The sequence below is a fragment of the Ochotona curzoniae genome, unplaced genomic scaffold (genome assembly GCF_017591425.1).
Source record: "Ochotona curzoniae isolate NIBS_2020 unplaced genomic scaffold, NIBS_Ocur_1.0 contig_3643, whole genome shotgun sequence".
NCBI lineage: Eukaryota > Metazoa > Chordata > Mammalia > Lagomorpha > Ochotonidae > Ochotona > Ochotona curzoniae.
In genome coordinates this window covers 6,307,462-6,332,487 of record NW_024465933.1, presented here as the reverse complement: position 1 = coordinate 6,332,487, position 25,026 = coordinate 6,307,462, and the positions used below count along the sequence as shown (strand labels likewise).

At 52.1% G+C, this 25,026-nt stretch overlaps 1 protein-coding gene across 1 annotated transcript; it reads left to right on the top strand.

The window, feature by feature from the left end:
- Nucleotides 1-869: 869 nt before the first annotated feature.
- Nucleotides 870-23,535, top strand: SLC16A14 (solute carrier family 16 member 14). The gene is made up of 5 exons (XM_040982797.1): nucleotides 870-968; nucleotides 8,659-8,930; nucleotides 15,877-16,020; nucleotides 20,201-21,181; nucleotides 23,222-23,535. The coding sequence occupies exons 2-5, from the start codon at nucleotides 8,672-8,674 to the stop codon at nucleotides 23,371-23,373; spliced, it is 1,536 nt and encodes a 511-aa protein (XP_040838731.1). The 5' UTR covers nucleotides 870-968; nucleotides 8,659-8,671; the 3' UTR covers nucleotides 23,374-23,535.
- Nucleotides 23,536-25,026: the final 1,491 nt, after the last annotated feature.

The following is a 25,026-nucleotide window of genomic DNA, read 5'->3' as shown; positions in this document are numbered from 1 at the left end:
TCCTCCAGGGACAGACACCCCGACGGCAGCCCCGTTAAACCCCCTTCCAAATTCCCGACTTTCAGAGCCATGAAATAAGCACTTGCTGTCGTTTTCAGCCACTACAGAGAGAAAACCCAGACAAAAGCTTCCAGGTGAGGCGAGCCAGCGCAGCACTGGCTTCCTGTCTCCACAGTCCTCACCGCGCGCACACCGACAACTCCTGCCCGCACAGCCTCGCGCTGGGCGCGCCGCCGGAGCCGCGCCAAAGTGCGCCTGGGGTGCGGGAACCGCGGCGCCCACGCTCAGATGCTGGGAGGCCGCCGGGCTAGGCGGCGCCGGGCCAGGCGGCAATGGACCGTGGATGCTCCGTGCCTTGGGCCGAGAACGAGCCAACGGCTGCCCGTGGCCGGCTGGCTGCGCCGCCCCGAGTCCCCGGGGAGGGTCTCAGGAGCCCCTCCCCTCCCACCTGCCCCCGGCTCCCTGCCCCCGGCTCCCCGCCCCGGGAGCTTCCTGCTGCTTCCTCCCGTAGCCGAGCCGGAGGGAGCCTCGGCCACGGCGACAAACTTCACTCGGCCACCAGAGTGTGCCTGTGAGGTGACTGCAGGGCTGGGCTTTTATCTTCTCCTGCCAAACCAGAATTAGCCGGTACCGGAATGAAAGAGCGTGGACATTCGCAATTGCAGTCTTTGGATCGGAGCTCGGGTTAGGCGCGGGCGCTTCCAAACGCACCCTCTTCGGAGCCCTGTGGACCAAGGCGTCGGGCTAGCAGTTCCCCGGAGGCGGCGCGTACCGGGCCCCTAGCCGCTGCCGGAGCGCACGGAGCCCGCCCGAGGGCCGCGCTGCCGCCGCCGGCGGGTCTCCAGGATGCGGGGCGACCCTGCCGCCCGCCTCTGCGCCCGGCCGCTCAGGGGGCTCGGAGCCCGGCCGCGAGCGCGGGGGTCGGGGCCCGGAACCGAGTGAGGCCGCGGCCCGGCGCGCTGCGGACGGTGAGTATCCCGAGGCCGCGGGCCCGGGGCTGCAGCCGAGCCCGGGCAGGTCGGAGTCGGCGAGTACCGGCGCCGCTGCATCCCCCAGGGAACCGCCGCGCCACGGGGCGGCTGGCCGGGGAAGCGGGGCGCGGAGCCAGGCGGGCCCTCCCGCGGCTCCGGACCCGCTGCCAGGCGGCGGGAGCTGCTGCAGTCCGGGGCTCGCGCCGGGAGGAGCTTGGGGACCCGCGCCTCTAGCTGCCCCAGGCGGCCCGACCCGGCGCCGACACCCGGGCACCTGCGTCCAGCCGCGATGCCGCCCCGCGAGGCTCCGCGCGCGACGCTCCGACTGTGCAGGGATGGGGACGCAGAGCCGCCGAGCCGAGAGGGTGTCGCTGGGCGTTTCCACTCAGGCTACGGCCAGTCCACCCGCCGGCTTCCCTGAGGGGGCCGGGTGTGGGGAGGCCAGGGGCGGGCGCCGAGGCCAGGGCCCTAGACACTGGTCCCCCAGCTTGGCGACTCTGATCGCTGCGTCCCCGCGGGGCGTTGGGGCGAGAGGCCTCGGGTCCGCCCTCTAGGGGCTGCAGCTACCAAGGCCTTGGCGACGTTTCCGGAGCTCAGCTGTGCTTGCTGGTGAAGCCGTTTGCTTTCTGCGGAGAAGCTGGATGGAGTGGGTTAGCAAGGACAGCGGGCCCCGGTCGTGACTGGGGATTGGAAGAATCCCTTTTCTCTGTGGGCTGTGCGGTGAGCGCGTCAGAGAGAAGAACCGGGAGGAGGAGCGGTGTGCGGGCTGGGAGAGACTGGTAAGGCTCCTGCAAGCCTGGGGTCACCGCTGGCCGCGCTGATCTCTGAGCCGCGAGGGCTCACGCTAGGCACAGAGCTCAATGTCCACGCCTGTAGAATGGCCACGTTGGGATCAGCCACTGCGGGCGTTCACCCGCCTGCTCATCACTGGGCTTGAGCCCGGCTGCTTTTGGTAAGCCCGGCTCTCCAGCCTAAGTAGGCTGCTGCCTCTTCAGCTTCCACTGCGCCACACATTTCCCGTCCACTGCCAGAGTGGAGCGCCCCAGTACCTGTCAGGAAATCACACACCTGCGTCTGATGGAGAACCCGCTGCCGGGCGCCCGGTCCAGCTTGGGGCGGTATGCCCCCTCGTGAGGCTGGTTGATAATCAGTTCATAGTGGGCCACGTACAAGGGCAAGGGCCAGATTAAAAATGAACGAAACGTAGCTGTAAGACCTTCCGCAGAATGCCAGCAGAAAACTGAGCCAGTATTCGCAACAAAGATCCTTTAATTTTTTAAAAAAGATTTATTTATTTTTATTACAAAGTCAGATATACAGAGAGGAGGAGACAGAGAGGAAGATCTTCCATCTGATGATTCACTGCCCAAGTGACCGCAACGGCCGGGAACCAGGAACCTCCTCCGGGTCTCCCACGTGGGTGCAGGGTCCCAAAGCTTTGGATCATCCTCAGCTGCCCCCCCCGCACCCCTCCCCCACCCAGGCCACAAGCAGGGAGCTAGATGGGAAGTAGAGCCGCCGGGACTAGAACCGGCTCCCACATGGGACCCCGGAGCGTTCAAGGCGATGACCTCAGCCGGCCGCCTGGCCCAAAGATCCTTTAATTTTTTGCATCTGCCTATTTGCATAAAGGTGTAGCTAACCTTATTTCCCAACTCAACCTGTACTGGTTTATCCAGCCCTCTCCCACGCAGGGGATGTCTTAAGCCCGAGCTTGAGACCTCTCATTTTGGGAGCACTGAAGGCAGGCTATGGTGCCATCATCTGCCCCTTGCCGTCTACCGCCTTCTGCAGGGAGAGGCCCTGACGGTGTGTGCGGAGCCTCCAAGCGCAGTTGGGCCTAGAATGCTCAGATTTTACATGTCAAATGGTTCTTAGAAGATGCCCAGCATTCACTATGTGCCTTAACTCAAGGCTAATATTATTGCAGTGTCAGGGGAATGGAGAAAGTGGAGAGACTGAAGGCCACCGGGTGGAGAAAGATGTGGTGCTCTGGAGGCCCAGATGTCCTCTCGTCTCCCCCTTGGGGACTTGATATCTTATCCTTAAATCAGTACTAAAAGCAAACTTGGCGGGGCAAGGGGGCATCCTAGTCCTCCCCGCCCCCGGACTGTGCAGAAGAAGGCTGTGTGCTCAGGTGAGCTGGCAGGAGAGAGGCTTCCCTCACTAAGTCACCTGCAGGAGCCTCGTGCTGGATGTAACAGGACAGACACCTATCCCTTTGCATCCTTTGCTCAGGCACCGGCCCCCTCCCTAAAGAATCCTCCAAGTTCTGCTGAGCCCCCTCCTAAGGGTGAAGCCCTCAGGATCTGTCCCCTCCTAAGGTTCCCCTCTTGGTACAGCCATTTGACCTGGGGGGGTTGACACCAGTTAAGGTGTCAGCATCCCCTACCCACCTCTGTCTCCTGGCTCCAGCTTCCTGCTACTGCGGACTCTGGGAGCAGGAAGGGGTCCCTGCCCGCCATGCGAGACACCTGGGTTGAGCTCCTGGCTCCCAGCTCAACCTCACTGCCCCAGCTGTTGTAGACAGTTGGGGGATGAGCTAAAGGCTGAGAGCTCTCACCATCCTGTCTCTTGGTCTCTCTGGGCCTCAGATTACTTTTAGGGAGGTGCAAGTGTGAAATGTCAGGGACTCTTGTCCACAGCTCTGTAGGAACCTCCTGAGGGTCTCAGAGAACTTCTTGTTCTGCACTCCCCACCCACACGCTGCACTTGACCCCATATCTGACATACACCCTTGTGTCTCTTGAGTAAAACACGCTCATCTAACACTACTTGGTGCTATTTATATTATTTATGGATAAGTAAACTAGGAATGTCAAACGCAGTTCGATGGTGATTGCAGCTCTCAACCCTACCAATAAATAATTCAGAAGAACACGAAGTTCGCAACATCATTTTAGAAAAGCACTTAATATTTCATCCCCTGAGTTGAGAAACAGTAACATTTTTATGGTTATCTCAAAGGCTCCTTTGTGATAGATGGCCGATTGGAAGATGCCAAGTTCTCTTGTTGGGTCTTATTAAACAGCTGAACATGGTTACATTGTTACACAGGCCACCATGCCTGCAGGCCAACTTGCTTGGTTCTCTCCTGTGACAATACTATACTAAATGTTTTGGTTCTATCCACAGGTCCCTAGAACAGTACACAGGCCGCTAGTTAAAATCAAAGTGTATGAAGATTTGGAAAGCAATCTCTGCCCAGTTCTCGGCCTTCTCTGGCCTGTTCCATTTTCTCCCCAGGCAGAGATAGAAACTAGGAAGACATGGACATGTGCTGATGCACCTTGCCTGCTGGTGGACCAGTAGGTGTCCATGGCAGGAGGACTCCCACATGCTACACAGGAGGAAGGAACACTGTACGGAGAGGCCATGAGGATCCCGGCTGTGCGGGCCTGGCTGGGGTCCAGCAGCCTTGGGCCAGCCCCTCTGGGTGCAGTCACATTGGTTCAGTTATCTGCATCCAAGACAAGGTGTATGAAAGCCTGCAGAAGAACCCACAAAGACAGGGGCGAGGCTTCTGGACAGTGGGATGTTGCAGGGTTCGAGGCACGGGGCAGGACATGATGGAGAGGGCGGGGCGCTGCCAGCCCCTTACCCCTGCTGGAGACACTCATGTCTGGAGCGGAAGCCCTTGTCTCCCTGAAGGGAAAAGCAGTTTCATAGGTGAGACAGTCCGTGGGTACATAGCACTGAATAAGGCGCCACGAGGTCATGCATCTGGCAGAAGTGAGACACACCTCTTCAGGCCAGCCTGAAAGGGTGTGCCCAGCCTATTTCCAGAGTGGGGTTTATTAGAAGGTGGGCTCTGCTTCTCATTTCTCTCCTCCCTCCACTCTCTCTGCTTCTAGCCAAAGAGCTTCCTGGGTGTGAAATGGGGGGACAATTCTCCCATCCCGAGGTTATGTTGTTCCACGTTATCAGACTGGGCAGCCAGCTTGGTGCCTGACAGGATTCTCCTGAGGAACTCTGCCTGGGGGGAAGGCTGCGGTCACCTCTCAGGGCCTCAGGGGCACGGACAGGACTGCATTGTGTAAGGCATCAGGCTGTTTCAAGGCTGCTTTGCTTTCCTTTGGCCCCTGCCTCACCGTGGCCTGGTTTTGCATCCCCCTACCTAGCAGCGCCTGGCCCTGGGCATGTGTCTCCCCATGACTTGGGTGTCATGCCCATGTTCCCTGTGTTCTGGGAGCTGCTCTAGCAAATGAAGCAAAGCTAAAAGGGTGGCAGGAACCCAGTTTATGGTCAGTTGGTGAGATGCAAGGACACGAGCACCTAGGGCCTGCCATGGGCACCTATAAAGGAGGGGCTGTGTCTGGGGGTGAGCCCTCCACCTGGAGCCTGGCTCAGACACCAGGCAGAAAGTGTGAGGACGCCCAGCTGCTGTCCACTGCGGAGTTACATGCTTGCCTGACAAGTGGGGTAGACCCCAGACAGCTGCTCCCAGGAGCTGTCTCTGCTGGGAACATGGCTGGGAGGGGAAACCACAGCAGAGTTTACCTTCCTCTCTATTCCCACAGCTCCCCTTGCAGGCACTGTGGAATTCTGCATGTAAACCGTGGGGTCACAGGAAGACTGTCAGCTCCCCACTCTGAATCTTGCTGGGCTCGTGCGCTGGGCCCTTCTACAGTGCCGTTAGGACAGCAAGGGCTGCCTCACCCTGCACAGCTTCACACAGGCTCAGAATGGGGGATGGGAGTAGTGACAGAGACACCACACACACACACACACACACACACACACACACACAGCTTTCCCAAGAGAGGTGGCCCTTGGATCATTTCTCTTTTATCTCTCTCTCTCTCACACACAATTTAACCACTAAGTGACCTGTGGCATGAGGCACTGATAGAAACTGTGGTGAATAGTGCGCCCGATGGCTGTGACACCAGCATCCCATGAAGGCACTGGTTCTTCTGTTTTTTTGTTTTTGTTTTGTCTGGCTGCTCCACTTCCAATCCAGATCCCTGCTAGTGGCCTGGGAAAAGCAGCAGGAAGATGGCCCAAGTGCCTGGGCCCCTGGCACCCATGGGAGGTCCGGATGAAGCTCCTGGATCCTGGCTTCCTCCCAGCCCAGCTGACCTTTAGGACTATTTGGGGAACAAGTCAGCTGATGGAAGATTCTGTCTGTCTGTCTGTCTCTCTCTCTGTGTAACTCAGCCTTTCAAAATAGATAAATCGATATATTTAAAAAGACATAATTTTGTTTCCTTATAATTAAGTTGATTTATAATTATTTATCTTTTTTTTTTTTTTTTTTTTTTACCGTTCAACTAAAAAGGGGAGAATTTCTTATAAGAAATCCCTCCTCCAAAACTTTGCCGTTTCACCCATGGACCCATGATGTGGGTACCACCAACAAAGGGGTTATTGCACAAGTCCCCACGTGGCCCCCAGGTGTGGTTCCTACCCGCACGCCTGCTTCCTTCTGTGCCTTGGAAGATTTCAATTTTGAAAGCAGGTTTGTGTGATCTAGTGAGCCTATGACTGACTGATAGAACCACTACTCTGATATTGACTATTAGAAGTACTTTCAGGATTTTTTAATCACTATTTTAAGATTCATTATTAAATTGAGTATTTAAAGATTTAATTTGTTTGAAAGGCAGAGTTAGAAAGAGAGCATTTTCTACCCACTGGTTCTCTCCCCAAGAGACCACATCAACCTGAGCTGGCCAGACTGAAGCCAAGAGCCAGGAACTGCGAGCTGAGTGGAAATTAGTGTTTGCAGGGGTTGCAAGTGCTTTAGTGGGACTGAAGCCATGTAGGAAGGGCAGGAGGGACAGGCGGGGTGGCAGGGGCCTGAGAGGCCGTCAGCAGCCGAACAGCCCAGGGACCCAAGGAAGGCAGCCTGGGCTGGACTCTGATGAGAGCTAGGAGGGGTGTGGAAGTCCCCAAGGAGGACTGGCTTCTTACCTCTCCTGGGACAGAGGGGCAGTGGGGATGGGAGAGGGAAGCAGCCATTTCTGAGATATTTCCGGGGGGAGCATCTTGCCGGTGCCTGCTGACAGTGAGGAAAGCCGCTGATCGCTTGTCCTTGGCTCCGGTGGAGCTCCCCGAGCCGTGCTCCCCTTGCTGCCAACTCTGGACTGAGGACTCTCTGCTCTGTCCTTGGTGCTGGGCTGTACACAGCCCCGCAGCGCTACACACCTGGGACCTGCCCCAGTGTCAATTCTACTTGTAAGAGTCTCCTCCACATACTGAGCACCAGCGCCCTCAGGGAGCCCCCACCCTCCTCGATCGCCGCCAGGGATCTCATTTTTAACTTGGCCAGAGAAATTGAGCTAGCAGATTTCAAATCCTTGCCAGCATTCAGCAGGGGAGCTGCCCCCTGCCACCTCTTTCCTTCTGCAGTCTCGGAGGGTGAATCCAGCCATCTAGCTCCAGAATTAAGCATTGCTTATCTCTCTCTCACTCTTTCCTCTGTTTCTCTCTCATCTTGCTTCTAGTCTCCATCCTCACCACACTTAATTCTCATCCCCTCCATAAAAAAAGACAGAAAGACATAAGCCTCCCCTCCCTTGACCCTACGTTACCCCCTGCCCTTTAGCTTCTTCTGGCTCCTTCCTCCTGTCCAAACATCTTGAGAGACAGCTCTGTGCAAAGCACGCATCTCCTTATGACAAGCGGGGCACTTGTCCCATACAAGAGAAACCCCAACTCCTTATCTGGCACCCTCTCTCCTGATCTCCTGTGTATCATTAGTAACTGAAGTTCTCAAGCCCATTTTCCTACTTTGTCATTTTATAGCAATGCGATCTGTTTCCTAGGTAAACGCTGGGAAGTAGGGTGTGTGTGACACATTGTACCATCAGAGGCAGGTAGGTATTGTCCTTATTAGAAAGCCGTAGCTCCCATGCTCTTGTACTTTATCAGTCTCTGCTGAGCCTGGTTCGTCTGAGTCAGTCCCTCCGATATCAACCCATCCTGGCTGTACTGAACGAAGCGAACACTTGGACCCATCAAAACTAAGACCGAGGGCCTAGCACAAGGGCTCAATTGGCTAATCTTCCATCTTCAAGTGCTAAGATCCCAAATGGCCACTAGGTCATGTCCCGCTTGCTCCACTCCCCATCCACCTCCTGGCTTATGGCCTGGGAAAACGGTAGAGGATGGCACAAAAGTTTGGGACCCTGCATTCATGTGGGCAACCTAGAAGGAGCTCCTGGCTCCTGGCTTTGGATCAGCTCAGATCCGGTCATTGCAGCCACTTGGGGAGTGAACCAGCAGGTGAAAGATCTTTCCCTCTGTCTCTCTCTGTAGATCTGCCTTTCCAATAAAATAAATAACCCTTAAAAACAACTACAACAACAACTAATCCAGATCCTCTGACAAGGTGAAGCCGAGGCCAAGTCTTCCTTCTCTGACATCTGTTGTCACCTGTCTGCGTCCATCTCTGTAAGGGAGACAGAACAACTGGGTTCAAATCCTGGTTCCCAGCTGGCCACACTACATGCTGGCCATGAAATCTTGGCAGTCGCTTTGCTTCACTGAGTCTATTTCCACAGTTCTAACCCTCACCTGTGGAGCGGCTGCAAAGAAGACACAGGCTGCCTAAGTCACTTGGTCTGGTGGAAGTGTTAGGAGCATTCCTGCCTGGTGACAGTGATGGAGCTGAGAGACTGCTCTGATGTCAGCAGGAAAACCAAGGCCTTTTGGAAATGATGATTTCTTGTCTGTATTTCAGAAAATCTTGGAAAATGTATACAAGCCATGAAGATGTTGGGTATGACTTTGAAGATGACCCCAAGGACAAGAAGACGCTCAAGGCCCATCCGGACATGGATGGCGGGTGGGCCTGGGTGATGGTCCTGTCCTCTTTCTTCGTGCACATTCTGGTCATGGGCTCGCAGATGGCCCTGGGAGTCCTCAACGTGGAGTGGCTGGAGGAGTTTCGGCAGAGTCGCAGCCTCACGGCCTGGGTCAGCTCTCTCAGCATGGGCATCACCTTGATTGTGGGTATGTCTGCGTGGGGCCCCGCGGGGGTGAGTCACGGGGAAACGGCTGCTCGCACTGCGTCATGATGCACGTTGTGGACACATTGGCTGCCACATGTTGGCGCTATGACTGTCTTTATCATAGGAAAATAAGGTGCATGGTTGAGAGTCGCTAAGTGCATTCATGCTGGTGTGCTGTCACCGGGACCCATCTGCTGATCTTGTCCCTGAGCCCCTAGCCCACCACCACTCCACTTTCTGTCTCTAAATCTGACTCTTTGGGTCTCCCACGTAAGTAGAATCACACAGAATTGTGTTTCTTTGTATGACTATTTGAAATGTTTTCAACACTGGGAATATATTTTTTAAAAATAAAGATCATTTAAAAATTTCTCTGTTGCCCCAAACCCTGCTTTTTTAAGTGTTTGATTTCTTGCATTTCAGAGTATTGCTCTCAGTAATATTCCCAGACATGAAACAATTGTCATATTTTAAATTTTATTTTATTTATTTATTTGAAAGGCGCAGTGGTAGAGAGACAAAAAGGTCTTCCGTTCTCTGGTTCACTCCTCCAAGTGCCTGTAACAGCTGGGCTGGGCCAAGCCAAAGCCAGCAGCCTGGAATTCTTTCCTGATATAGCTAACAGGAAGGAATAATAACAATACATATTTTTGTATTTGCTGTTTAAACACATAGCGTGGCAATCTATGTGACCAATATTTATTTGGCGGTACTAAATCAGGAAGTGTTGAAAATAATGCAGTTGTTACCATGTATTTCTCTTTAGGAGCCAAATAACTTCTCTATATTTAATAAGCACCTCTTGTATACCTGGTGCCTGCCTTTACATTGTACTGAATTTTAACTCATTCGCTTCACCGTCCTCTGATCCCACCACACCCTCCTGCTTTTGGGGTTGTTTCACTTGAAATTAAATGCCATACTTCCACAGGTGACTTTAAATCTGAAATGCCCTCCCTGTGTTTTATAGTGGAGACACCTCTGGCCTCCTGTCTCTGATCCTGTGAGAATAGGCAGAAGACAGGCACGTGCACGCTTGGCTGCGGATCTGCTTTTCCCGTCATTTTCACGATTAATTGCTTGAGTGCAATTCAGAGAGTTGTTGATCTTGTCTGGCATTTAATCGCTGTTATTTTTGTTGATTCTAACAATGTTAGTAACACTGATGGTGCTAATGACAGAAAACAAGGATGAATGCTGTTTCTCAAGATGTGTGTGTGTGTGTGCATCTCAAAGGGAATTAGTAGGATCTAATCTTAAAAGGAAACAAGGACACCGTACGATGTGTCAGAGATTTGCTGATAAATCCTTTTCACGTGTAACGTTACTGAAAGGATCCCTTCCACCTGCATCGGGCTCTTAGAACTGTGAGTCACCTGGAAGTGCACAGAGATGCTTTCAGGTACGGGGAGTCGTTGTGGGTTTATCGCGGATGTCATTGCACCTTCTCAATAAGCTATAAGAAGAAAACTGCTCACTTAGAACCAGGCTTCCTCACATTTTTTTTAAAGATTGACTTATTTTATTCAAAAGTCAGATATACAAAGAGAAGGAGAGACAGAGAGGAAGATCTGCCCGATGATTCACTCCCCAACTGAGTGCAATGGCCGGAGCTGTGCCGATACAAAGCCAGGAGCCAGGAACTTCCTCCAGATCTTCCGCACCAGTGCAGGGTCCCAAGGCTTTGGGCCGTCCTCGACTGTTTTTCCAAGCCACAAGCAGGGAGCTGGATGGGAAATGGGGCTGCCAGGATTAGAACTGGTGCCCATATGGGATCCTGGTGCGTTCAAGGCAAGGACTTTAGCCACTAGGCCACTGCACCGGGCCCGCTTTTTTACATTTAAAAAATATTGTTAAGGAGTAAAATTATGATTTGACTTAGGAAGTCCCTACAAAGATTTAAAAAAAAAAAAAAAAGCAGCTCAGCAGAGGGCCAGGATGTGAAATATCCCAATATTTTCTAAGCCATCCAACAAGGTTGCCTCATGTACTGTTTTGTGGTTTACAAATTCTACAGAAACAAGCAGTGGAGACCAGTCCTGACATTTCTGGATATGCTTCTGAAAATGAGGCTCAGGATAAGGACATCTGAGTCCCGGTCACGGTGACCTGGGAGGCCATCTTTAGCCGGGCAGGGACTGTGGCCAGAATTCAGTGTGCACCTAACTCTTCGCAAGGGAAGATGAAAATGTCTTTTGCCCTGTGGCTCAGAAATTGCAGCCACCTGATGGAGAGGACTTTCTGCTCTCTTTTCTGTTCGTTAGCCCGCGTTTTCCAGGTCCAGGGATGGGGGCACCGTAGATACTTCAAGCAGCACGATAGGAATTTCCAGGCCTGAAGCCAGCAGGGACAGCTCTGCTCTGTTTGGCTCTTAGCACACACCACGCACATGTTGTAAACATGGCTCCTTCCTGTGACAGGGCGTGCAGCACGCAGAGACAGGAAGTGACGTGCTGAAGGGTGACAGCCAGTGCTAGGACCACTTCACACTTCCTACTATGATCAAATTAGAACGTAAAATGCAGTTTCAATGAATAAACATATATTGCCTTTTTCCACATTTTATTTCCTTATCATCCTAACCTAATTCACATAATCTCTTTTTAAAAAACAGATTCATAGATTATGTTACAATAGTTGAGAGCCATTTGGTGACACTTCAAAGATAAAGGAAGGCCACATGGGTGTGACTCAAGTCATTTTGGTAGTTCTGAGACATTGTTGACTTTGTTGCACCAGGGTTAAGAAAATCTTTACAAAGTCTATTGGCTCTCCAAGTCCACCTCACTGTACACCCACAGAGCCAGACACTTGCTGCAAAGCTTGGCCAGGAGAGTGGTCTAACCTGCTCTGCTTTCCATTCTCTGGGATGAGGCAGTGAACATCCTCTGCTGGCCTAGATGAGCTGGATGTCCTGTCCTCCGTGTGCATCTGGGCATGTTGTCCACTCTACAAGCATCAGCGACTGAGCAGGCCCAATCCCAAACATGCATGCCAAGATCAGACCACATATCCTGTGACTTTTCCCTGTGCCCAGGATTTGAATCCAGTGATCTAGATGGGGAGTTCCCCCAAGAAACCTCACCTGCGGTGACCTGATTTGACGCATGTGTGGCATCTAGTGAGGGTATGGTTCACTCCATTATCTGCATCTGCCAATGCACATGCTGGTAATTACAGCTACCTGGTCAGTCTGCCTCCTGACCCAAACCGCATGTGAACTGGTGGGTGCTGCAGCCCAACACAGCCCACCACAGGCCTGGCCGTCACACACACCAGTGAGTGTCATAGCCTCGTCAGAGTGACCCCGGGTAAGCTTCACCAGGCTTTAGTTAGAGTGGTCCAAAGCTGGGAGCCTGGAGCTTCTTCCAGATCTCCCATGTAGATTCAGGGGCCAAAGAACTTGGACCATCTTTTGCTGCTTCACCAGGGTATTAGTAGGGAGCTGGATTAGAAGCAGAGCAGCTGGGACCCAAAGCAGTGCTCCTATGGGAATGCAGGCAGAGGCCTTTACCCCATTTGTCATGGTACACATTTCCTGCGAGCATTTTGAAGACCCACAGGCACAGCAGTTGACCCACTTGCTCTGTAAGTTTAGAGCAGCGGTGGTCAGTTCAGGCCACACAGCAGGACTATAGATGCTGCTCAGGCTGCCCCTGGACTCTGCTGGGAGGAGCACCACGCCCTTAAGTGACTCCACTGTCCAGCCAAGGCAGAGAGCCATTGATTTAGAAGCTTTCTAGTCTTTAATTCAAATCACCGCAGGGCACCCGGAGCTCAAAAAAACTATATTCCTAAGCAGTGCTGAGGCTCAGCTCACGTGGCTCAGCCCATGAGATGCTGGTGTAGGCCGAGCAGATGGACTTTGCAGGGGTGTTCCTAGGCAGCGGTGTGATGCCATGATGTGGAGGTGGTACAAGGCTGGGAGTCCTGCCTGCGAGGAGGCTGCTCTCCCTCGGAAGCTGCTATAGCAGAGTATGAGTCACAGCAGCCAAGGCTTGTCCCCAGCTCAGCTGCAGGATGCTCCGGGGTTCCTGTTCTCGTGGAACTCAGCAGGAGTTTGGAAAAGCAGCACAGTCAGAACGCTGGGGTTGGAATTCCTTTGATTAATGTATATGATTTGCCCTGGAAGAGTCACAGTATTTCGAGGCCTGCCTTTGCCCGCCGGGCAGAAGCCCCAGCACACAGACTGCAATCCCCCTGAGAAGCAGTGATCCTGTGCAGGGCTCCTCCAGGCATGGCTCTTTCCCTGAGTTGGGAATGTTTTCCTTTGATCCTGCTCAAATACCTTCTTCATGCATGCAAGACCTCAGACAGCCTGCTTCTAGGCCCTTTCTGTAATGCAGAAAACAGGACTGCGCTGCGGGTCTGTGATCCGCTGATCAGTCAGGTCCTAAAGCAACTCTGAACCACACAACCACTAGTTGTGCGTTCCACTTTCTGCCTGCTCGTCCAAGTTTGGCACAGCCAAGTCACTGTGGGTTTAGAAAAAAAATAAGAACAAATGGGAGAGTGTTTGACCACTGCTCCCATTTCACAGAGTGGGATTCATGTCCCAGCTCCTGTCCTGCATCCGGGAAAGGAACAGGTGACTGCTGAAGTTGTTGGGTCCCTACACCCACATAGGAAACCTGAACTGGGTTCCTGGCACCCAGCCTTGGCCTGGCCCGACTCTGGCCGCTGTGGACATTTAGGGAATAAACCAAGAGATGGCAGCATTCTCTTAACTGACTCTCACACTCAAAAAATTGTTAAGATTTATTTATTTATTATTTATTTATGTATTTGAAAATCAAGTTGACAGAGAGAGGAGAGGGAGCAGCAGAAATTTTCCATCCTCTGGTTTACTCCTCAGATGGCTACAATGGCCAGGGATGGGCCAGGCTAAGCCGGGAGCCGGGGATGAGCCAGGCTAAGCCGGGAGCCTGGGATGGGCCAGGCTAAGCCGGGAGCCGGGGATGGGCCAGGCTAAGCCGGGAGCCTGGGATGGGCCAGGCTAAGCCGGGAGCCGGGGATGGGCCAGGCTAAGCCGGGAGCCTGGGATGGGCCAGGCTAAGCCGGGAGCCTGGGATGGGCCAGGCTAAGCCGGGAGCCGGGGATGGGCCAGGCTAAGCCGGGAGCCTGGGATGGGCCAGGCTAAGCCAGGAGCCGGGGATGGGCCAGGCTAAGCCGGGAGCCGGGAATGGGCCAGGCTAAGCCGGGAGCCGGGAATGGGCCAGGCTAAGCCGGGAGCCGGGGATGGGCCAGGCTAAGCCGGGAGCCGGGGATGGGCCAGGCTAAGCCGGGAGCCTGGGATGGGCCAGGCTAAGCCGGGAGCCGGGGATGGGCCAGGCTAAGCCGGGAGCCTGGAACTCCTTCCTCGTGTCCCACGTGAATGGCAGGGGCTCAAGCACTGGGCATCCTCCGCTGCTTTCCCAGGCTGTTAACAGGGAACCAGGTCAGAAGTGGAGCATATGGGATGCTAGTATTGCAGACAACCACTTAACCAGCAATGCCACAATGTCAGGCCCCAAAACATACTTTTATAGAAGGAAAAATATTGGCAGAAAATTTAAAATATGGGTACTATTTATATTAGATATATTTAATAAACTATCCAAAAGGTTTTATTTCCTATAATGCAATAAGATTAGTCACATTAAATACTCTTTATCACCAAAGTAAACTCATTAGCAGCCTGTGTACCCAAACATGCACATGCATTTAGTCATAACCTTAAAGGAAAATTTTATTTCAGTTTGGGCTAATAGGGGGAGCACCTTAGAGGTCAACAAGTTTTTATCCTGAAACAGTTCCACCTGAATCTAGAGTTTCCTAATTATGTAAGTAATAATACTCAAACACAACATGATGTTTCAAAAGAGCCATCTCACTGAGCATCAAGTACGATCTAACACTGCATCACTACGAGCTGGATTGCTGTTTGAACAAGAAATCGTCCCTCACTAGGCAAGCGTTCAGCTTCGGTGGCATCGGGAGTCACCACAAAATCAGGAAAGAGTCAAGAGTGACAAGTCAAGACTAGAGCATCCGGTTTCGGGGTAGACATGCAGCACGATGGTCAAGTGACAGCCGGCGCTCCCCACAGCCGGAAGCTGAGTGCCTGGGCCTCCGTCCTGCTCCACTTCCAGCTTCTTGTTGCTGAATCCCACTGGAGGCAGCAGGGGCAGTTGGAGTCCTCCAGGCCCAGCCAACCGCATGAAGACCCGATGGAGTTCCAGGATGCTGACTTAGGCCTGGCTCAGCTCCGCCCATTGTGGGTGTTTGCAGAATGAAAACGTACAGAGGAAACCTGTCTGTCCATCTCTCTTTCAAATAAACAAGCATATTTAAAAAAACAACAACAACTAGATGTCAGACTAAAGGAGGCAAGTTGAGCGTACGTCACCTGTCCCTGTGCTGCATGCTGCTGTCACTTCTGCATGGACTCCTTGTCTCCGCGTTGTGCCAAGCGCGCACCACCTGTGCAGTCCGACTGACTGAGCATGCTCCAAGCCACAATGGCAAGTCCACGCCAGCTTGGTTTGCATCTTGGTGTCCACCAGAATTCCGAGAAGCCCTTTCCCCGTGATCCTGTTGGATTTGGAGCCCCAAACTGCAGAAGTGCAAAGAGGCTAGATAGCTCATGTGAGTGAGTCTAGGAGGGAAGGACAGAGGCCCTGGCACGTGGAGGGAACATGACCCAGCCTCCCTGGGGCTCAGGGCTCAGCTACTGCACAGAGGTGCAGCCAACTGCCTTTGTGTGGGACTGCAGCCTGTGCTGCCGCTCGGCTTTCTGTGAGTTTGCTTTACCCTTAAGCATCAGCAGAGACTCCAAACAGTTTTCCAACTTGGTTCAGGTGCACCGCAGGCTGGTTGTAACAGCTTGGGGAAGGTTCTGTTCTTTGTCTTCATGGGGGAAGCTCTGAGCAAGCACGGGCCCAGCTCCTTTTCTGCTGCTCTTGCAGGGCCTTTCATCGGCTTGTTCATCAACGCCTGTGGCTGCCGCCGGACGGCCATCCTCGGAGGGCTGGTGAACTCGCTGGGCTGGGTGCTGAGCGCCTACGCGGCAAACGTGTACTCTCTCTTCGTCACCTTCGGAGTGGCAGCGGGTAAGCGCATCCACTTGTTGGCTGACTTGATTTTCAATTTTCCTATTGGGAATGTTGGCAAGGAGTCTAGCTATAGAGAAAGGGACGTTCTGTCTCCTTCATCCCACGCCACCCTAACCCTGCCTTCCAGGAAATTTGTTGTGATACGAGATGTTAAATATGCCTTCAGTTGAAGAACCAATCTAATGAATGTCCTTCCCTTCCTAATGGGACCAAAAGACACTCTCCTTGCCTGGCTCTGGCTGCCCCCAGGAGCAATGAGGCAGTCATAGGTAAATGGGCTAACTTTAAAGTAACTGACAACATTCTCTCACTTGATAACTGTAGAATCGGCTTGAATCACAGAATGATCATTTACTCCTTCAGCCCAATTCAAATGAATAAAACAGTGTGAAGCCTACTGCGGGGGCGGGGGAGATGTCACTCCCCAGGGACCCACAGGTGAAAATTGGCTGCCTGGCGCTGCTGTTTGCCCATCCTTCCTGCACTGTATGTTCCCAGCCGTAATTTCCTTTATCGACAGGTGGATGGATTCACACAGATGACTTCCTTGTACAAGTGTATTTCAATGAGTTTGACCCAGGCCAAATTTTGTTTTCTTTTTTAATGTATTTGTTATCATTTTATTTGAAAGGGAGACAGGGAGAACTCCAAGGCTGGGTCAGGCTGAAGCTGGAAGCCCAGAACTCAACCTGGGTCCTCCTTCATGGGTGGGCAGGGACCCAAGTACTGGGGCCGTGACTTGCTGCCTGCCGGGGTGCTCCTTAGCAGAGGAGCAGGCTCTGCCCTGGGGGACAGCAGGCATCCCAGGCGGTGCCAAATGGCCACCCTGGGCCCTCCTCCTGAATACAGACCAGCAGTCTGCATCTTTGTTTTTGCTTTTTAAGATTCATTTATTTGAAAGGCAGAGAGGCAAGCGAGTTCTCCATTTACTTGTTCACTTCCCCAGTGCTTGCCAACACCAGAGCCAGGGCAGACAGAAGCCAGGAGCCTGGAAGACCAGCCCCATCTCCCACCCGGGTGACAGACACTCAGCTACGTGAGCTGTGGTAGATTGTGTCCCAGGGTGTGCGTGAACAGGAAGCTAACAGGAAGGAAAGCAGCCAGAACTGGACTAAGCCTCCGATTCGAGATATCAAACACACGTGTTGTGACCTTTATTTTTTAACCACTTACTGTCTTGGTGACTTGGAGCAAGTTCCTTAATCTACACATTTCTTATCCATAGACAAGGTTGTTGGCATGCCTTTCTGAGATGTTTTGTGTAAAGCACCTAGCACTGCCATGGTACAGAATGCTGGGTAAATGTGAGCTATTATACAGATATGGCAGAGGCGTAACGGGAAGCTGATGGGAGCAAGTGTTTGAAAAACGTTATAAGTGAAGAGATGGGGGAAAGTGAACAGCTGTCTTTAGTGATGTCAAGGAATTGTTTGGGTTTCTTGGGATAATATGATGATTAAGCTATTTGAAGATTTACGTCTGGAGCTTTATGCTAAAATATATATGCATGAAATGACATATTCAGGAGTCACTTCAAAACAATATTAGAGAAGAGATGACAAAATTGGCTGTGAGCGGATCATTGATGAAGCTGGGTAATGAGCGTGTGAGAATTCATTAAGCCATCTTGTTGATTAAAAGCTTACAATTTGGTTGAAACTACTTCATTAGGCCAGGAGCCTGTTATAAAAGAGAAGAGACCAGCATCAATGGACTCATTGCTCTACCCAGGTCTCTCTCCCTCTCCCTCTCTCCCTCTCTCTCTCTCTCTCTCTCTCTCTCTCACACACACACACACACACACCACACAATACAGCAGGCGCAGTTATCTTTCAGTTACCCATGGGAGACTGAGTCTCCAGGGTTTAGCAGGCTTCGGCAAGGTCGCGTGACTCTTTATAGGGTGCCAAGCAGGATTTAAACCCAAAGCCATCTGAGTTCTCTCCATCACACTCCCACCTTCCCGAGACCTCATCCCATACCACATGTTCATGTCTCACCTCGAGTTCGAGTCCAGCTTCCCGCTAACGAGCTCCCACACAGGTGACATGGATGGAGTCATGTCAAACTTGGGTGTTGTGAACATTTCAGGAGTGAGCTGCAAGTAGGAGCTTTCTCTCTCTACTTCTCAAATAAGAAATTTTCTTAAAAATGACACATAATGAAACAATCACCGGCATAGCTAAGAACCAAGCAGAAGACAACAGAGTAAGGGAAGTGGGGTGGAGGTTCCTTTCACCATCCGGGGGCCCCACCCAGGTGGGCTTCCCTTAGACTGTGACCTGTCAGGAGGAGACAAGGGCGGGAGTCTTCTGTCTGCAAGCCACCTGCAGGACCCCCGCCCTCACGGTGGGGGGCTTCGTTTCTCAGACAGAATTCCCTCATCACACCGGGTTTCCATAACATCAAACCTGGGAAAGGTCTCAACTTTACCGAATCAGCCAGTTGGTCAGCCCGGCTGCCCCTGGTGGACATTTCCTCCAGAAATGAGGTTTCTAGGAATTTTCGGGTTCTAGACATCGCCCCCTATGTGGGTTAGTCAGGAGGTCTGATCTGAAGTTAGCTCCAGCCGTTTGGCTCCCGCAAACTCCTCATGGGGAACGCAGCACCCTGCGGCTAAGGCCTCACTCGGTCCCCGCCGCTGCCAGCCACTCACGGGCGGAATGAGGGCATCCGGGCAGACGCTAGAGCTTCTGGTTGGTTCTAGAAACTCCCTCAGCTGCCGCTACCGGGTGACAGCCTGGGAACCAGCAGTTCCTCTTGAGGAACAGCAGGGGGCGTGCGAAGGGCCCCAGCCACGGCTTGGAGTTGCCGCCCCAGTCCTCAGTTCTACGCCCTGCAGTGGGGTCTTGGACCGTCCCTGAGTCTGCGTGGGGGGCAGTAGTCCTCCCACGCCAGTCTCTAAATTTGCAGACACCCCCAGCTGCTCTGGGGGTAAACATGAATGGTTTATTGTGATAACTAAATCCAATAAAACCTGCCAAGTGTCTGGCCCTTGACAGGAGCCCAGAGGGGGAGTATCGTGGTGTTACTGTGGATGGTGGCTCTGCTCTCCGTGCAGCCTCAGGTCATTCTGGAACCATCTCCATTACGCTGAAGACAATGTTGGTCTAGGCCTGGGGGACGGGAGTGACAGCCTGGTGCTGCCTGGAGGCCTGACCAATTTTGTCTGGGAGTTAGGAACACCACCTCCAGGCAGCTAGTGCATTACATAGTTGTGTTTTATGAAGTCCCCTCATTAAAAAAAAAAGAAAAAATGCTTATTTTTGTTGGAAAGACAGATCAGATTTACAGAGAGGAGGAGAGACAAAGATCTTTCATCTGCTGGTTCACTCCACAAGTGGCCACAACGGCCAGAGCCGAGTCAGTGCAAAACCAGGAGTTTTCTTCTGGGTCTCTCACATGGGTAGAGGGTTCCAAGGCTTTGGGCCGTCCTCTGCTGCCTTTCCAGGCCACAGGCAGGAAGCTGGATGGGAAGTGGAGCAGCCAGGACATGAACCAACACCCACTGGGATCCTAACACTTGCAAGAGGAGGATTAGTCAATTGAACCATCGCTCCAGACCCCAAAGGGACTTCCTTTTTTAAGAGTGGTTTCAGGGTCATGGCCAAATGCTGCAGAAAGCACCTACACGGGCTCGCGTCCTTCCCCACCAGCACTGCATCTTACATAGCGAGTTGCCTCTGGTTCCTCCAGATGCAGCTCAGCACAGTTCAGAGCTGGCGGGAGTGTGCTGTGCCCTCGGCAGCTCCCAGCCATGGATGGGATGCGTGTGTTAGAATTCTTTTGTGTTCCTGCAGGGAATCTTCCAACAGATTCCCGAGGCACCCACAGATCGCCTAGAGCCACTTCTGCTATTCCTTGCACCCAAGTCCATCCCAGACTGCTCTGTGCCATCAGCAGACGTTCATTCTGTCCCTGGCACATCCTTCAGGGTGGGGTTGGCCGCTGTGGTGCCTGTGTGAGGCATTGGATCTGATGGGAATGGAGGGAGGGGGCGGTTGGGAACGGACTCCCGTAGGTGCTTCTGTGGCCTTGCTGCTTTGCTGTCATCCGGGTTCTCTCCCTGCTGGAGACCAACAGCCCAGTTAGGTTCCTGGAGGTGAGGCTGCTGCACCTGCTGACCCCACGTCCGTCACCACTCACTCAGCCTGGACTCTTGCTTTGTCTCCTGCAGGCCTCGGCAGTGGGATGGCCTACCTGCCGGCCGTGGTCATGGTGGGCCGCTACTTTCAGAAGAGGCGAGCCTTGGCCCAGGGGCTCAGCACCACAGGCACAGGCTTCGGGACATTCCTGATGACGGCGCTGCTCAAGTACCTGTGCTCCGAGTACGGCTGGCGCAATGCCATGTTCATCCAGGGCGCTGTGTCCCTCAACCTGTGTGTGTGCGGGGCACTCATGCGGCCCCTGGCTCCCGAGAGGGACACACGGGGCCCAGGAGCGACGCGGCCGCATGCCCTCTCCTCAGCTCGCTCCGTGGAATCTGTGAAGTCAGGGGGGCTCCCAGGCAGGGCAGAAGAGCCAGAGGGCGGACCTGGAAAGCTGGGGACCCTCTGCGACCCTCCAGGCCAGGAGGGCCCAGATCAGGCGGGGCCCAGGACGGACGTGCGGGCCCTGGGACTCCTGAAAGCGGTGAGCCAGCTCACCGTGCACGTCCGGAAGGGCTTCGGGGACTGGTCCTCGGGCTGCTTTGGGTCGGCCTCCCTCTTCCGCAACCGCATGTTTGTGGCCTTCGTCTTCTGGGCCTTGTTCGCCTACAGCAGCTTCGTCATCCCGTTCATCCACCTGCCGGAGATCGTGCACTTGCACAACTTGTCGGAGCAGAACGACGCCTTCCCGCTGACGTCCGTCATCGCCATCGTGCACATCCTGGGGAAAGTGCTCCTGGGCCTGGTGGCCGACGTCCCCTGGGTCCGCGCCTGGAACGTCTTCCTCCTGGCCAACTTCGTCCTGGGCCTGTGCATCCTCGCGCTGCCGCTGGCGCACACCTACGCCAGCCTGGCGGTGGTCTGCGCGCTCATAGGCTTCTCCAGTGGCTACTTCTCCCTCATGCCCGTGGTCACTGAGGACCTGGTGGGCATCGAACACCTGCCCAACGCCTATGGCATCATCATCTGTGCTAATGGCATCTCGGCGTTGCTGGGACCTCCTTTTGCAGGTGAACACTCCCACGTGTTGGGGTGCGTGGTACCACTTGTGTCTCATTCACGTGGGGAAGTTAAGTACATGCATGCTACGTTTTTCTTCACATCCCTAACCCCTGCATTTCACATTCATTAGTGTTAGTAAGCAAAAGGCCATTCCTGTGCATAGAGTGTAAATCTTTAAGAAAGAGATTTATTCACTTATTTCAAAGGCAGAATGAGTGAGAGAGAACCTCCCACCAACTGATTGACTCCTCACAAATAGCCACAGTAGCCAGGGTGGACCAGGCGAAAGCCAGGAGCCAGGAACTCCAGCTGCCCCCACATAGCCAGCAGGAGCCTGAGTACTTGTCCACCCTCCATTGGCTTCCCCTGTGCTTTAGCAGGGAGCTGGACCCAAGTGGAGCAGCCAGGACTAGAACCAGTGTCCTGACGTGTGATACTGGAGGCTCCATAACATCAGTCCCTAGAGTGTAGATAAACTTTTTATCCCTGTTGATCAAATGGCCAGACTGGTACAACATGGAGAGAAAGCTGGTGGGACTGGTGGAATGCTGGAAGGCCCCTGTGCCATCAGAAGAGGATGGCCTGTGCCCAGCTCGGACTGATTTCCATCACCCAACAATTCTGGGAGCGGTTGCCAGATCTGCCGTGACTTTCTGGTGCCCTGAGAAAGGCAAGGCATCTGACCTTGTAGGTAGGATTTCCAGATTTTCCAAAATGCCATGTTTAGGCTCCACAGAACATTTCTGTGAGCTGGATCCAAGTCTTTTTTTCTTGTATTAGTTTCCTGTTGCTGCTGCAACAAATTGTGATAAAGTTAGTGACTTAAAACTATAAGAACCTAGGGCCTGGCACAGAAACCTAGTGGCTAAAGTCCTCGCCTTGCCTGTGCCTGGATCCCATGTGGGAGTCAGTTCATATCCTGGGTGCCTCACTTTCCTTCCAGCTCCCTGCCTGTGGCCTGGGAAAGTAGTAGAGAACGGCACAAAGCCTTAGGACCCACACCTACATAGGAGACCTGGAGGAAGCTCCTGGCTCCTGGCTTTGGCTTGGCTCAGCTCCAGCAGATGGAAGATCTTTGTCTCTCCTTCTCTCTGTATATCTGCCTTTCCAATAGAAATAATAAACCTGTTTTTAAAAAAGAAAGAAATCATAAGAATCTAGTACTGGCATTGTGGTATATCAAGTTAAGCTTCTACCTGCAGTGCTAGTATCTCATATGGGTGTTGGTTCAAGACTCGGCTGTTCCACTTCGGAACCAACTCCCCTCTAACACACCTGGGAAACCAATGGAAAATGACCCAAGTGCTTGGGTCCCTGGACCCATGTGGGGCACCCAGAAGAAGCTCTAGGCTCCTGGCTTTGGCCTGGCCCAGTTCTGGCAGGGCCATTTGGGGAGAGAACCAATGGAAGATCCTCACTCTCCTTCCTCCTCTCTAACTCTGCCTCTCAAACAAATTTACAAAACTGATTTTTTAAGAATTGAAGCATTTTGGACCAGTGTTGTGGCAGAATGAACTAAGCTCCTACTTGTGATGTCAGCATCCTATACTTGAATGCCAGTTGAATCCCAAGTGCTCCACTTTGTTCAGTCCCTAGGTAGCATGGGATTTGTCTTTCTGGGTCTGACCTATTTCACATAGCACAGTGAGTTCCAGTTCCATCCATTGTGTCGCAAATGTCAGTTCTTCACTCATTTTGTGGTTGAGTAATATTTTTTTATCCGCTCATCAGGAGAGGATGTCTAGGTTGATTCCTTATCTTTGCTTCGCAAACATGAGCACGCAGACATGCTGTCTTCCCATCCTCTGTATATGTTCTCAGAAGTGGGGTAGCTGGGTCATATGCTAAATCCATTTTTAGTTTTATGAAGAGTATCCATATTGTTTCCTATAATGGTTTGCTAATTTGCATTCTCTTGTGGTATTTTTAAGGGACTTTTCATTGGTGGAGGAGGTTAAGTTGCATTTATTCATTCATTGTCAATTAATGTGTTCTTGACTTTCATTTACCGTTGCCTTGCATTGAATATCTTCTTTTTTGCTTTGTAGGGTGGATCTATGACATCACACAAAAGTACGATTTTTCCTTCTATATTTGTGGTTTGCTTTACATGGTAGGAATGCTCTTTCTCCTCATTGAACCATGCATTCAAATTATAGAACAATCCAGAAGAAGCCACATGGACGGTGCACATGTTTAGCGTCCTTCATGTTTGCATTTTGTGTTGCATTTTGTTGTTGAACTCACGCCTACCTCACATGGTTGCTGTGAGGAGCCCGTGACATAGGTGGGAAAGCATTTTGTCAAGGCCATGGCCATTGCTTCGTTGGTAAGCAGCAGTGCCTCTCTGGGAAGAGGTGGTGCTGGGCACTAAGAAGGACCACATGCATTGCAGAGATGCCCCTGCTCCTTGGTGACAGCCTTTGGACTGCTTGGTACGAATGGCTCTGGACAGTCCACTCTCAGTTGTCATCCAATGGGGCGAGGGTTTTAGGGACAGCTTTTTTTATTCCAGACAGGGAATAAAAACCTCAACTCAACTACTTCTTTGCAAGGTGAAACCAAAGTGTCCATATACTTCTGGAAAGCTTCTGGATAAATGGGTTTCCAGCACAAGAACGCCACTGGATTTTGGAAATTAGTTATTACAGGGAGCTATAGATCTGCCAGTGCAAAACAAAGATGGGCTCTAATTTCAAAGATAATATCATTTCGTGCAATTAAAGAAATGCAGCTTATATTTTTATGTAAGGCTTCTCTAAGTAGTGCATACAATTTATAAATGTTCTTCTAAGAGAAAGGCATTTGCCATCAGTCCTAATCCAGTAGTTGTCCAGTGATAAACTGAATCCTAAGGCAAAAAATCTCAACCAGTGAATCACACTAATCATTTCCTTAGCGGAAGCTATATTAGTATTCAAAGCAATTGAATCAAGGGCTATGATTCAAGCACTTTCACTCACATCCTGTGTCTTATATTCTGAGCGCGATCTGGCATCTCTAACAGCATTTTACTGAGTTTCTCTTGCTGATAGCTGCTGGTTGGCACAAGAATTCAATGATGACACTATTTATACAGCGTGTTGCTCATTCAAAATCCAAGACTATCAAGTCATGAGGTGATGAGCAGAAGGCCTTGGTCTGGAGTCAGTGCACCTGACACTGGTGAGGGTCCCAAGCAGCCACTCTCCACGGCCTCCTAGGATTTTGCAGATCACTCCTTTGCCTGAGCTCGACACAGGTTTAAAAATAGTTCTGATTGATCTCACACTGCAGATGATTGCGATCCAAGACCTCCGATAAATGCTCTCCCTTCATCAAAGATGTCTATTTTTCTAAGCCAAACATTTTTCAGACTGCAGAATATTCTTTCTGGAACCACTTGGAAATTTCTGGCTGCCTTACTTGTCTACACATATTTTGAATTATTTAAATTTCTACTTAGTGTGTTCATTATGCACTCACACAGAGACATACACGCAGAATTCTTTACTCTCATTAGTGTCCTGGGTCAAATTTATCTAAAGTGAAGACAGCCCATTCTCAATTATCCTTCAGAACTAGAGGCAGGAATGCCGTGAGGAGTGGGATCAGGAAATGCTGCCCCAAGCCTGCGTGCAGCCAGCAGTTCCAGTTAGGTTGCGCTTTGCCAAGTCCCCTTGAGATGCTATTGAGTGATTAAGCGGACAAGTTTCCTCTTGGCTTCCTCTCTATTATTTCCATTATTGTAATGTCTACTAGGAGGAGTTATTTAATGAAAGCATCACCAAAATAACAACAATCAAAGGCAGCTAATGGAAAGGAGACACAAAACCATGGCTAGTGCACATCCTCGCTATTACCGCCAGTGAAT

Excerpts from the sequence above, each read along its gene's own strand:
- SLC16A14 (XM_040982797.1), top strand. The coding sequence starts at position 8,672 with ATGTATACAAGCCATGAAGATGTTGGGTATGACTTTGAAGATGACCCC. Across the intron at positions 8,931-15,876 it reads GGGCATCACCTTGATTGTGG|GGCCTTTCATCGGCTTGTTC; the intron begins GTATGTCTGCGT and ends CTGCTCTTGCAG. Across the intron at positions 16,021-20,200 it reads CACCTTCGGAGTGGCAGCGG|GCCTCGGCAGTGGGATGGCC; the intron begins GTAAGCGCATCC and ends TGTCTCCTGCAG.